Source organism: Myotis lucifugus, unplaced genomic scaffold, assembly GCF_000147115.1.
Source record: "Myotis lucifugus unplaced genomic scaffold, Myoluc2.0 scaffold_1459, whole genome shotgun sequence".
NCBI classification, from domain to species: domain Eukaryota; kingdom Metazoa; phylum Chordata; class Mammalia; order Chiroptera; family Vespertilionidae; genus Myotis; species Myotis lucifugus.
In genome coordinates, this window is record NW_005872507.1 from 8,327 (window position 1) to 21,581 (window position 13,255).

The 13,255-nt window shown below is 46.5% G+C and overlaps 2 protein-coding genes across 2 annotated transcripts in view; both read right to left on the reverse strand.

Moving 5' to 3' along the window:
• Positions 1 to 524: 524 nt before the first annotated feature.
• On the reverse strand, positions 525 to 7,258 carry LOC102426163 (T-cell-interacting, activating receptor on myeloid cells protein 1-like). Its single transcript, XM_014449848.2, has 7 exons — positions 6,994 to 7,258; positions 4,293 to 4,328; positions 3,855 to 4,160; positions 3,239 to 3,535; positions 1,125 to 1,263; positions 898 to 934; positions 525 to 745 (listed from the first exon to the last, which is right to left on the reverse strand). The coding sequence occupies exons 1-7, from the start codon at positions 7,025 to 7,027 to the stop codon at positions 710 to 712; spliced, it is 885 nt and encodes a 294-aa protein (XP_014305334.2). The 5' UTR covers positions 7,028 to 7,258; the 3' UTR covers positions 525 to 709.
• Positions 7,259 to 9,154: 1,896 nt separating this feature from the next.
• The window catches only part of LOC111824424 (T-cell-interacting, activating receptor on myeloid cells protein 1-like), an 8,511-nt gene continuing 4,410 nt past the window's right edge, over positions 9,155 to 13,255 (reverse strand). The window contains exons 3-6 of the mRNA XM_023748504.1: positions 11,380 to 11,508; positions 10,771 to 11,067; positions 9,378 to 9,516; positions 9,155 to 9,196 (exon numbers count right to left, since the gene is read on the reverse strand). Coding sequence (XP_023604272.1) covers positions 9,190 to 9,196; positions 9,378 to 9,516; positions 10,771 to 11,067; positions 11,380 to 11,508 — 572 coding nt within the window. The 3' untranslated portion in view covers positions 9,155 to 9,189. The remainder of the gene's footprint in view (positions 9,197 to 9,377; positions 9,517 to 10,770; positions 11,068 to 11,379; positions 11,509 to 13,255) is intronic.

A 13,255-nucleotide genomic window follows, 5' to 3' on the forward strand; every position in this document is an offset into this window, starting at 1 on the left:
TGCATCAGAAATACTGGGGACAACTCAAGAGCAAATTGTTAATATGATGTAGAGTAGACTTCTCCCAAATGAGGTAAAATGTTTGGAATGTATGAAGTGAAATGTAAAAGATGTGTGATAAATACAGAAATTCCAACATGTGACCAATTGTTAGTCGAGAGCAGAAAATAGTGGAGGGGAATCACTAAAAATACTATATAGGAACCCATCTTTCTCCCAGTTTTTAAAAATATATATTTTTTATGGATTTCAGAGAGGAAAGGGGGGGAAGAGAGAGAGAGAGAGAGAGAGAGAGAGAGAGAGAGAGAGAGAGAGAGAAGCATCAATGATAAGAATCATTGATTGGTTGCCCTCTACATGCCCCACACTGGGGATGGGAGCCCACAACTGGGCACATGCGCTGACTGGGAATTGAACCACAACCTCCTGGTTCATTGATCAATGGTCAACCACTGAGCCACACTGGCTGGCTCCCCCAGTTTTCAATGGAAGAACACTTCCTGCTCATGGGACTGTACCTGCTACTCAGTCTAATGCTGAACTTGTATTTTTTCAAAGTCATCCAAACTGTGTTAGGTGAATCTTTGTGGTCAGTCCTGCCATCTGGCCCAGGTGAAGAGCACAGGAAGAAGAAAGTCATTATCTTGTCCTGGGCTGGCTGAGAATGTAGGTTTCACAGAGCTGTTAAGACTCAGCAGATCTAGCTGGATCAAGTACCCATTGTTTCCCCAGGCAGTTGTGGGACCTGTGGATAAAGGACAGACCTGAGACCAAGGTAGGGAAGCAAAGGAAGGATATTTCTTTTCATAATCTCTCACAGCGTGTTAACCAGGAAGAATCACCCCTTCTCCCCAACCTCCCCATATAGGGGTGTTTGAAATGGTATATGGGCAGTACCTGCTTTAATTCTTCCACAATAATTGGATCTTCACTGCTGTTGAATAGGAAAAGAAAAGAGATACTAAATGTTCTTACAATGAACAGAAAAGTCACATCTGGGGAACAAAAATCCCATCTGTGTCCATATTGCAAAATATAAGTCCGCATGGCAGTTTTGTGTTTAAAGAAACTCCGTATCACTACAACAGCCCATGAGAGAGAGAGAGAAGTGCTCAGTGTTTTACCTGGATCCACATCGAGACCATTTCTGGCTCCAGCAGGCTTCCAACAGGAAAGCCACCATTAGAACCATAATCACGGCAGACAAACAGAGTCGGATGAGGTTACCCGTGGTGTAATCTGTTGATGTGGCACCTGGGGAATCTGAAAGGGAGAAGAGAATCACTAATGTCCCTGCTTCTCAATGGATCTACTAAAGATGAGCCTCCCATGCCCACCTGTGTTTCCTGGGCAGTGGTCAGATGTACCTCATTAAAGTTATGATCACTGGAATATAAATGTGGAGTTTTTCTAGGCCAGCGTGGCTCAGTGATTGAGCGTCAACCTATGAACCAGGAGGTCATGGTTTGATTCCTGGTCAAGGTACATGCCCAGATTGCGGACTGGATCCCCAGTGTGGAGTGTGCAGGAGACAGCTGACCAATGAGTCTCTCTAATCATGGATGTTTCTATCTTTCCCTCTCCCTTCCTCTCTGAAATCAATAAAATATATATATATGGAGTTTTATGAAAGTAGTGGTTCTTCCATCTTCTTTGTATTCTGTCTTTCTCCATTCGTTTGCTCTTTATCTCATTTCCACTATCCTGCATTTCCTTTCCCCCTCTCCCTCCATGTGTTAGGAATCTGTTTCCAGGCAACACAAAGAGCCAGAAATGCCCCCTCAGAGCACTGAAATTCAGCAGCTGTATCAGCATACGTCTCCATAGCACAAAACTTAGCTAGGGTGAGTTTGGTAGCTAAGCACTTTGACCATTATGTATTCAGCTTCAGTCATGAATGGCTTAATCTTGGCATTGGTCCTCATTCCTGTAGAGAAGCCTGAATTTATATCCCCCCATCTCACTCATCCCAACTCATGCAAAGTTCATCTCTAAATCCATCACTGACAATGTTCCCTGAAGGCAGAATCCATGGGGCGATATGGGTAATGACCATGCTTCCCAGGAATCAGGGAGCTCTGGGCACCTCTCAGGGCTGGCCATACAGACCTTGATCAATTATAAGACATTCACCAACCATATGGGAAGACTGCACAGCAGAAAATATTATAGAGCTGAAACATAGCATGTGTCATAGCAGGAAATGAGATATAATCTCAGACAAATTTTACCAGTAAATTTTGTGAAATTAAAATTTAAAAAGGCATTGCATCCATTTCCCTGAAACAAGAGGCTGTGGAACACCACATTCTGAGAACAAAAGAGAGTTGTGGGAAAGAAATCACTATCGTCAAGATCAACCAAAACTTTAAGAGATGCAGAGAGTGGTGGAAGGAATGGTGGTGACGGCAGGGTAGGTAATTTTGAAGAACAGCAAGAATAATTATCCAGCCCAAGCCGGTTTGGCTCACTGGATAGAGCATCAGCCTGGGGACTGAAGGGTCCCAGGTTCGATTCCGGTCAAGGGCATGTACCTTGGTTGCAGGCACATCCCCAGTAGAGGGTGTGCAGGAGGCAGCTGATCGATGCTTCTCTCTCATCGATGTTTCTAACTCTATCCCTCTCTCTTCCTCGCTGTAAAAAAATCAGTAAAATATATTTTTAAAAAAAGAATAATTATCTAAAAATGCAGAACAGAGAAAGGCAAAGGTTGGGAGAAAGGCAAAGGAAGTGAGAATCAGATGATGCTAGATCAAATGAGCAAATTATATTTTTAAAATTTATTTTTAAATTACAGTTTACATTTATTATTACTCTGTATTAGTTTTAGGTGTATAGCATAGAGGTTAGACAATCATATAGTTTTACAAAGTGTTCCTCCTGATATTTCCAGTACCCACCTTCCACACAACATAGTTATTACAATATTATCTATAATAATAAAAGCGTAATGTGCGAATAGACTGAACAGCAGAATGATTGTCCGGACGACTTTCCGGACGACCACGCTATGACACGCACTGGCACCAGGCCCGCCAAGGCAGGTGTAGTGCGATTGGTAGGGGGGCTCCGCCATCGCCCCACGATCACCCTGCAGAGGGAGGCCCAGGCCACCCTCTGCGGGACAATCAATGGAGGGGCTCTGCTATTGATCACCCCAGAGAGGAAGGCCCAGACCACCAGCTGGCGGGGCGATCGATCGGGGGGGGGGGGCTCCACGATTGCCCCAAAACCTTACCTGTCACCAAGATCATGAGGTGATCACTGGGCTCTGAGGCCCAGAAAGGAGCCCTTGGTTGGTAGTACACACAGCTGTAGGCCCCAGTGTCACTGCCTGTCACACTTGGCAGGGAGAAGTCTGTCTCCATTCCTACTGCACTCTGGAGCTTTATGGGTGTTGAAGTTCCTTTCTTCAGTAGAGCAAACATGTGAGGTTGTATCACATGCCTGGGCTTCTGGCACTGCAGAATCATGTTTTCTCCTGCAGTCATCTCACCCCTTTGGTGGGCTTTAAGGGAAGGTTTAGGGAAATTTCCTGTAAGAGAAGGAAGCTCAGAAGTCATGGGCAGAAGCCTTGGGTCCCCGCTCAGGCTTGTTGTCCTGGCAGGTTCCCAGGGAGTGTGGGAAGTGACAGACACCTGGCCTCACCCTCTTTCTCCTCTGACTCCAGGAAGGAGATGTGCCTCCTACAAGCCCTGGATGAGGGCAGGGTCCCCAGCTCTGTTCCTGTCCTTCTCCATCCACCTCCCCATCTACACTGGAGGTGAGACCCCTGCTCCACTCTCATTCTCTGGGTCCCCCCTCATCCCTGTCCTAGGGAGATGGTGTGTCATTCTGAGCACCCCCGTCCTCACCTGTCACCAGTAGTAGAAGGACGTCACTGGGCGGTGACCTTCTGGTGGGGCTCCCTTTTCTGTAGTATTCACAGGTGTACTCTCCAGCGTCACTGGTTTTTACACCACTGAGGTGAAATTCCACCAGGCCCCCTGGGGAATCAGAAGATGGCGAAGACTCCATGACATTTCTTCCCCCTTTGAGAGCAAACTTGACGTCCCTGAAGTTGACCTCCCGGGAAGTAGTGGAGCATCGCACTGTCACATTACTATTGGCAGGAACCATTGAGCTGGGCCAGGCATGGATGGAGGGTCTGGGAAATGACTCTGGAAGGAAGCAGAGTCCAGGGCTGGATTTGATTTGCTCACCTGCTGGAAGCCCATTTAAAGAAGGGAAAGGGAAAAGTGGGGGCTTTGAGGGTGAAGGATCAAAGAAGGTTTAAGTTTAGAAACACTCACCATCTCTTCTTATGTCTCTTTGGCCAACACACAGTCCTGCAAAGTAATCATCCAGGAGACATAAGTGCCTGCCTCGAACTCACATCATCATTCTGCCCTGATCTCTGAGGGACCATCTCAGGGGCTCAGGATGGAGTTGTAGCTCTGGCAGACATGCATTTGGGATTTTCTACACTGGGCTCTGCTCTGCTCCAGGGTCCTCCATCAGACCTCCCAGAGGTTCTCCAAGCTGCCCTCACTTCCCAGGGCTCCAAGATCTTTCCTGGTTCCACAAAATTCCACAAATCTGCCTGTTCTCATCTTCTATCCTGAACCACTTTTTATCTTAACATTTTGTTTAGGGTCTGTGTTATGTTTTCTAGATCTCTCAGTCTTGTGTGGGAGACTGTAATCATGAGAAAGATCAGGGAAGCTTGGTGACTGGGTGTAACCCTGTCCACTCTTGATGTTACCTGAGGCCCCACATAGGCCTGAGTCTTCTGACAGTTTCGGCTGTGATAGAAGAACCCCTATAGTAAAGTCGACCAGAGGCCTTGGATGACATAAATTAAGTCATAACATTTGCTTGTAATTTTTAAAAAAATATGTTTTAATTGATTTCAGAGAGGAAGGAAGAGGAAGAGAGAGAGAGAAACATCAATGAGGAGAATCATTGATTGGCTGCCTCTTGCACACTCTTTACTGGGGGTCGAGCCCGCAACCAGAGCATGTGCCCTGACTGAGACTCGAACCTGGGACCTCTTGGTTCATGGGATGACACTCAATCCACTGAGCCACCACAGCTGGGATGCTTGAAATTTTTAAGAGACTTCATAGAAGACTATATACTTCATACCATGGGAGACACAAGATGTCACTGTCTGTGACCAGCTGGAAGGCAGGGAGTCCATGCTGTTCACCACATTATCCCAATGTTCCACAGGTCCTGGCCCATAGTATGACCACTATGAAAGCACATTGACTGACTGGTGAGGTGCCCCAGGTTAAGAATGATTGAGAGATCTTATCAGGATGTAGAAAGTTGGCAACCTTATAGTCTATTCCTATCTTCCATCAGCTTCACTCCATCCCAACCTCACACCATAGAGACTCACATTCATTTGGTGGGGCAAGGAATTGGCTGAGAGGCAGAGAAGCCCTATGGTAGGATAGTGCCAGTTGTGACAACCTTAGCCTTCTTTAAAGGTTTCTGACCCTATCTTTGCCATTGTGTGTTTCATCACATGATGTCTAAATGGGACAAAGTTTACTGCTTAGTGTCCTAAAACAAACCTTGAAAAATCCAAATGGATATTCCAGAAAAGAGAAAGCATACCTTCTTTCCTGTCTCCCATACAGCTGTATTTGTAGGATATTTCACTCAATGGTTTTTAACTTTGCCTACACATTGGGCTCCCCTGGTAGCTAGTAAAAAGTCCAGGGTCAGACCGAACCACAGTAGAATAACTCAAAAAGTCTTCAAATGGGGCTCAGGCATCTGTACTTTTTAACATCTGTTCCTTGAGTGATACAAGTATGTAGCCAAGAAGGGGAACTGCTGCTATAACTGAAAGAGGGCAAACATTGCTCAAGGCATGTGAAACATATTCAGTATAACTGGCTGATACTGAACCAGGGAAAAGTGGGGGCTTTGAGGGTGAAGGATCAAAGGGCTGGGGACCCTGCCCTCATCCAGGGCTTGTAGGAGAGACATCTCCTTTCTGGAGTCAGAGCAGAAAGAGGGTGAGGTCAGGTTCCAGGGTTGATAAAGAGACTTCCACCTGGCTGGAGTGGCTCAGTGGTTGAGTGTCACCCTATGAACCAGGAGGTCACGGTTGGAATCCCAGTCAGGGCATATACCTGCGTTGCAGACTCAATCCCCAGTGTGGGGGATGCAGGAGGTAGCTCATCAATAATTCTCTCATCATTGATGTGTCTATTTCTCTCCTTCCCTTTATCTCTGAAATCAACAAAAAAGAAAAGAGATACTAAATGTTCTTACAATGAACAAAACATTGCTTTTCAGAAACAATGGGAGGGAAAGAGAGAGTGAGACAGACAAACATCTATGTGAGAGGCACATCGACAGGTTGCCTCCCACATGCACCCCAACTGGAGGGCAGGAAGCTAACCCGCAACCCAGGTACCTGCCTTTGACAGAGAACCGAACTGCAACTCTTTGGTGCTCAGGCCGATGCTCTAACCACTGAGCCAACACCCACCAGGGCTAAGCCCCTTTGTTCAAATCGAGGAGAAAAGGTTAGTGTATGGTATCACACCTCTGTCACCGACTGAAAAAGAGAGTGTTCCTCCATGGGCTCAAACTTGACAATGAACAGCAAAGACTAGAATTCTTAACATTTTCCACCTCTTCATTCTTTTTTTTTGGTGACTACATTATTAGTTACAGTCTTGCTACATTATTACAAATAAATACATTCATTTGATATGAAGAAAAAGAGTTGACACAGGGCCAATGAATTATTAATTACACAAAGGTGGTGCAGGCATAGAGCACCATCATGTCTGTGGAATACACATATTCCCATACTGAGAAACACTTGATACCTAAGTGGCCATAAAGCCTGCAGCATGGGTCCTGACATGTGTGCAGCAATCAATAAATAGAACGCAATGTTATTTCTGTTATACTCTTCACATCTCTCAATCAGTCAATCCACCCTTGTCTCAAATCCCAATATATCAATCCTAAGAAACTTACCAAATAAGAGGAGAGAAAGGAATTCAGGGATCATACTGAGCCTGCTGCTAGATTCAAGGATCCGTTCTCAGTTTAAAACCACAGGAGGAAGGACAGCTTGATGTGGTTGGTGGCACCTTTGCCCCAGCCCATTTCTTCCTTCCCTTCTCGTAACCCACAGGTTTGATGTCGCAAGCACTCTCATTTTTTTAAAATTGTTAATCCTCACCCAAGAATATTTTTCCATTGATTTTTAGAGTGAAAGGGAGTGGGAGGGGAAGAGAGAGAGGAGAGAGAAAGAAACATCAATGTGAGAGAGAGACATTGATTAGTTGCCTCCGCCACAGGCCCTGAGGGGGCCATGGCACCTTTCCTTGACCAGGAATCAAATCATGACCCTTTGGTGTATGGGCTGAAGCTCTAACTTCTAAAATGAAACCACATTATTGAAATGAAACCAGGCATTGTCACATGGAACATTCTGAAAATGACAATATTTTGGAGATAGAGAAGAAATCACTGGTTGCCAGGGTTGAAGAATGGTGTTAAGATGAGAGGTGGGTGTGATTGTAAAGAGATAGCATGAGGGACATCTTCATGGTGATGGACTAGGTCAGTATGTGGACTGTGTTGGTGGCCACATGAATCTGAACTTGAGATAAAAAGAGAGAGAATTATTCATGTCAACTTCTTCCTTTTGATATTGTAATGAATGAGTAATGGAACCATTGGAGGAAACCAAGTGAAGAAATCTGGGTTATTTTTGTAACTTCCTGTGAATTTAGAATTATTTCCAAATAAACACATTTAAATTGGATATGTGTGAAGAGGAAAAACACAACCTAAATGAACACACACAGTCACCCATTGGGGAGTGGGAGCATCGCTAAAGCTGTTCCAGGTGAGGCCCAGGTGGAGACTGAGCTAGAGGTGTTTGTAGACTGAGCAACCGCTGTCTCTCCGATGGACCTCACCCGTCCTATCTGTTAATCGACTTCTGTTTATTTTACGGCACTTGACCAGATAGCAGCCAGAGGGTTTATTCTCAGCACGAGGCATGAGGTTTAGTAATTGAGTGGGAGAAACAGAAAACTTCTCCTGATGCCTGAGGTTACCGAGAGCCGCACAGTGAGAAGTTCAGCAACAGGTACACAGTCCAGAAGGAGTCCCAGTCATCCCCAGCACCCTGAGAAGTGCAGTGGGCAGAACCCCCCCCCCCCACACACACACACCTCATCATACACACAGTGCAGCAGCCAGGAGAAGAGGGACTCAGCTGTAATGAGGGTGAGAGAGGAGCTGACTCCTCCATGATCTGATGGGCCCAACACAGTGAAGAGGGCAGGGGAAGCACATAACTTCCGTCTCAGAGAATCACTTTTATTATCATCAGAATGTGATTTTCGTAGCCTATCTCCAGAGTTATGAGAGAGGAGATAATAGTTCTAAATAAGAATGAGCATTTATGAAAAAGAACAAGATATCAAACAAGAAACAACAGATCCTGAAAATGAAAATGTATTTGATGACTTTTTACATCTGCACCGGGAATACTGGGGACAACTCAAGAGAAAATTGATTCTATAATATAGACTGGAATTCTCCCAAATTAGGTAAAATTATGAGAATATATGAAATAAAATTTAAAAGACATGATAAATACAGTAGTTTCAACATTTGGCCAGCTGCTGGTCAGAGCAGAAGATAGAGTGGAAGGGAAGCATTAATAAATACTATAGGAACCCATCTTTCCCCCAGTTTTCAAGGAAGAACAGTTCCCACACATGAAACTACTTGCTACCCGGTCAGATGCTGAAGTTTTAAGTATTTGCCAAGTCATCCAAAGTGTGTTAGGTGAGTCCGCTCAGTCCTGCCATCGGGCCCGGTGAAGCGCACAGGAAGAAGGAAGCCAGCGTCTTGTCCTGGGCTGGCTGGGAAGGTAGGTTTCCCAGCTGTTAACACAGCAGGTCCTGCTGGACCAGGTACTCATCATCTCCCCCTCCCAACTCCGGGGCAGCTGGGGGACCTGTGGGTAGAGGAGGTGGGACCTGGGACCCAGGGAGGAACCAGAAGGAAGAATATGGATTCTCACAGCCTCCAAAACAGGTTCTCAGCCAGGAAGAAGCATCCCTCTCCCCAGCCTCTCCATACAGGGAGGTTTCAGTAGGAATTGTGGATAGTACCTGCTGCTCTGCTTCTTCCACAACGATTGGCACTTTAATTGCTGTTTGAAAGGAAAGGAAAAGAGATACTAAATGTCCTTACAATGAACAGAACGGTCACACCGGATGAGGAACATTCCATCTGGGCCATAATGCGAAACATAAATCGCAATGGGTGGGTTTGGAGGGGACCCTCGTATCACTCCAACAGCCCATGACAGAGAGAAGTGCTCAGTGTTTTACCTGGACCCACTTGGAGACCTCCTCTGGCTCCACCAGGCTTCCACCAGGAAAGCCACCATAAGAACCGTAATTAGGGCAGACAGTCCCAGTCGGATGAGGTTACCCGTGGTGTAATCTGTTGATGTGGCACCAGGGGAATCTGAAAGGGAGAAGAGGATCCCCACTGATGTCCCTGCTTCTCAATGGTTCTAGCGGAGGTGACCTTCACGGGCCCCCATGTGTGTCCTGGGCAGTGCTCAGCTGTACTGCATTACAGTTCTAATCACTGGGAACCAAATGGGGAGTGTTAGGAGAGCTGGAGTAGTGCATCATCTTTTTATATTTTCTCTGCCTTCCCTCTCTTCCTTCATTTATTTGCTTTCATCTCATTCCCACCTCCCTGCATTTCCTTTTCCCCTCCTCCCTCCTTTTGTTAGGAATTTGTGTGCAAGATGCACAGAGAATCAGAGTTGCCTGTCAGCACTGAAATTCAGCAGCTGCATCAACACCAGTCCTCACAGCACAAAACTTACACCAGCAGCGAGCTCAGTGATCTTAGTAGCTAAGCATCATGACGTCATGTGTTTAGCTGCAGTCACGAGTGGCTCAATCTTGTCATTGGTCCTCCTTCCTGAAGAGAAGTCTGCATTTATATCCCCCATCGCACTCATCCCAACTCGTGCAAAGGTGATCTCTAAACCCATCACCGACAATGTTCCCTGAAGGCAGAATCCATGGGGCGAAATGGGTAACGACCCTGCTTCCCAGGAACCAGGGAGCTCTGGGCACCTCTCAGGGCTGGCCATACAGACCTCGATCTAATTATAAGACATTCACTGACCACTTTAGAAGATTCAGCAGCAGAAAATGCAGCATACAGAGCTAACACACAGTGTGCCATAGTAGGAAACAAGGTAACCACAGATAATTTTGCCATAAGTATCAGGAGATTTTTAAAAAAACACAACACATTGCATCATCACCATCAAGCAGGAGGCTGTGGAATGCCACATTCTGAGAACAAAAGAGAATTCTGGGTAATACTCTTGTTAAAAGCAACCACAACTTTACGAGATGCAGAGAATGGTGGGAGGAATGGTGATAATGGCAGGGCTGGTAATTGTGAAGAACAGCATGAGAAATTAAGATTTCAGAACAAAGAAGGGCAAAGGAATGGAAATTAGGAGATGAGAAGCAGAAGATGACATCCCTCTTTAAAGTTCTTTTTTTAATATAATTTTTTTATTGATTTCAGTGAGGAATGGAAAGAGAGTGAGAGAGGTAGATACATGAATGATAAGAGACAACCATCGCCCAGCCGCCTTCCATAAGCCCTCTACTGGGGATCGGACCACAACCCAGGCACGTGGCCCAACTGGGAATCCAAGTTCTCAAATTCTTGCAGAAACCTTACCTGTCACCCAAATCGAAAGGTGATCACTGGGCTCTGAGGCCAGGAAAGCAGCCTTTGGTTGGTAGTACACACAGCTGTAGGCCCCAGTGTCACTGCCTGTCACACTTAGAAGGTAGAAGTCTGTATCCATTCCTACTGGACCCTGGAGCTTTATGGGTGTTGAGGTTCCTTTCTTCAATAGAGCAAACATGTGAGGTTCTGTCACATGCCTGGGTAGCTGGCACTGCAGAGTCACGTTTTCTCCTGCAGTCATCTCACCGCTTTGGTGGGCTTTAAGGGAAGGTTTAGGGAAATTTCCTGTAAGAGAAGAAGCTCAGAAGTCATGGGCAGAAGCTGGGTCCCCGCTCAGCTTGTTGTCCTGCAGGTTCCCAGGGAGGTGTGGGAAGTGACAGACACCTGACCTCACCCTCTTTCTGCTCTGACTCCGGGAAGGAGATGTCCCTCCTACAAGCCCTGGATGAAGGCAGGTCCTCAGCTCTGTTCCTGTCCTTCTCCATATCACCTCCCTATCTACACTGGAGGTGAGACCCCTGCTCCTCTCATTCTCTGGGTCCCCCCTCATCCCTGTCCTAGGGAGGTGGTGTGTCATTCTGAGCACCCCGTCCTCACCTGTCACCAGCAGTAGAAGGACGTCACTGGGCGGTGACCTTCTGGTGGGGCTCCCTGTCCTGTATTCACAGGTGTACTCTCCAGCGTCACCGAGTTTTACGTCACTGAGGTGAAACTCTGCCAGGCCCTCTGGGGAATCAGGAGATGGCGAGGACTCCAAAGGAACATTGTTCTTTCTGAGAGCAAACTTGATGTCCCTGAAGTCGAACTCCCCAGTAGGAGTAGAGCATCGCAGTGTCACATTACTATTGGCAGGAACCACCCAGCTGGGCCAGGCATGGATGGAGGGCCTGGGAAGTGATTCTGGAAGGAAGCAGAGTCCAGGTCTGGATTAGATTTACTCACCTGCTGTTCTAAAGAAAGAGAAGGGGTGAGAGGAATTTGGAGTGAAGGAGAAGGAAGGCTTTCCTTTAGAAACACCATCTCTTCTGCTGTCTCTTTGGCCAACATGACGCCCTGCAAAGGAATCATCCATGAGATACAAGCCTGGAGCCCATGTCATCATTCTGCCCTGATCTCTGAGGGACCATCTCAGGGGCTCAGGATGGAGTTGTAGCTCTGGCAGACATGCATTTGGGATTTTCTACACTGGGCTCTGCTCTGCTCCAAGGACCTCCATCAGACCTCCCAGAGGTTCTCCAAGCTGCCCTCACCTCCCAGGGCTCCAAGATCTTTCCTGGTTCCACAAAATTCCACAAACCCGCCTGTTCTCATCTTCTGTCCTGAACGACTTTTCATCTTACCATTTCTATTAGGGTCTGTGTTATGTTTTCTAGATCTCTCAGTCTTGTGTGGGAGACTGTAATCATGAGAAAGATCAGGGAATCTTGGTGACTGGGTGTAACCCTGTCTTCACTCTTGATGTTACCTGAAGCCCCAAGTAGGCTTGAGTCTTCCAACAGTTTCATCTGTGATAGAAGAACCCTATAGTAAAGTCTACCAGGGGCCTTCGGTAACATAAATTAAGTCATAGCCATTTGCCTGCATTTTTTAAGAGAGTTCATGGGAGACTATGGTTTTCATACCATGGGGGGCACGAGATGCCGCAGTCTGTGAGCAGCTGGAAGGCAGGGGCTCCATGCTGTTGACCACATCATTCCCAGTGTTCCACAGGTCCTGGCCCATAGTAGGGCCTACACAAATGCACATTAACTAACTGATGAGATCCTCCAGTTTAAGTACATGGTATAGAGATTTTACAAGAATGTGAAAAAATGCCAGCTTGCCTGACCAGTAAGGCTCAGTGGTTGAGCGTCAACCTCTGAACCAGGAGGTCACAGTTGGATTCCCGGTCAGGGCACATGCCTAGGTCATGTGCTCGATCCTCATTGGGGGTATGCAAGAGACAGCCAATCAATGATTCTCTCTCATCATTGATGTTTCTCTCTCTCTCCCTCCCTCCCTCCCTCCCTCTCTCCCTCCCTCCCTCCATCATTCTACCTTCCTCTCTGAGAGCAGTAAAAATATATTTTAAAAGAGAGAGGCAGGCTCACCATAAGTCAGCCTCTAAGCCTCACAATCATCACCAATATCTATCTCAAGGGAGAGAATGTCCTGCCTGTGGGCCGTATGACGCCCATAAAATCATTAGGTCTGGCCCCGCCGAGACATTAGAGGTGAGTTAATTATATGTCTGACCAATAGCAGGCTAATGTTTAAGTGGATAAGTGTGTATGGCCCATGAATGATGTTATAAATATCAAAATGGCCCTTGCAGAGAAGCGTCCCCACCCCTGTTCTATCTGGTGAGTATGGTTGCATCAAGATGGAGTGCGTCCTTACTGTTGGAGAGGCTAGTGAAAGTCCGTCTCAGCCTAACATCTAAAAAGTATCTGATCCAGACTATCCCATTAACACTTTTCATCTCTTGATCTGC

Excerpts from the sequence above, each read along its gene's own strand:
- LOC102426163 (XM_014449848.2), bottom strand. The coding sequence starts at position 7,027 with ATGATCCCTGAATTCCTTTCTCTCCTCTTATTTG. Across the intron at positions 4,329-6,993 it reads CCTTTCTCTCCTCTTATTTG|GACTGTGTGTTGGCCAAAGA; the intron begins GTAAGTTTCTTA and ends ATTACTTTGCAG. Across the intron at positions 746-897 it reads TTGTGGAAGAATTAAAGCAG|GTCCCACAACTGCCTGGGGA; the intron begins GTACTGCCCATA and ends CTTTATCCACAG.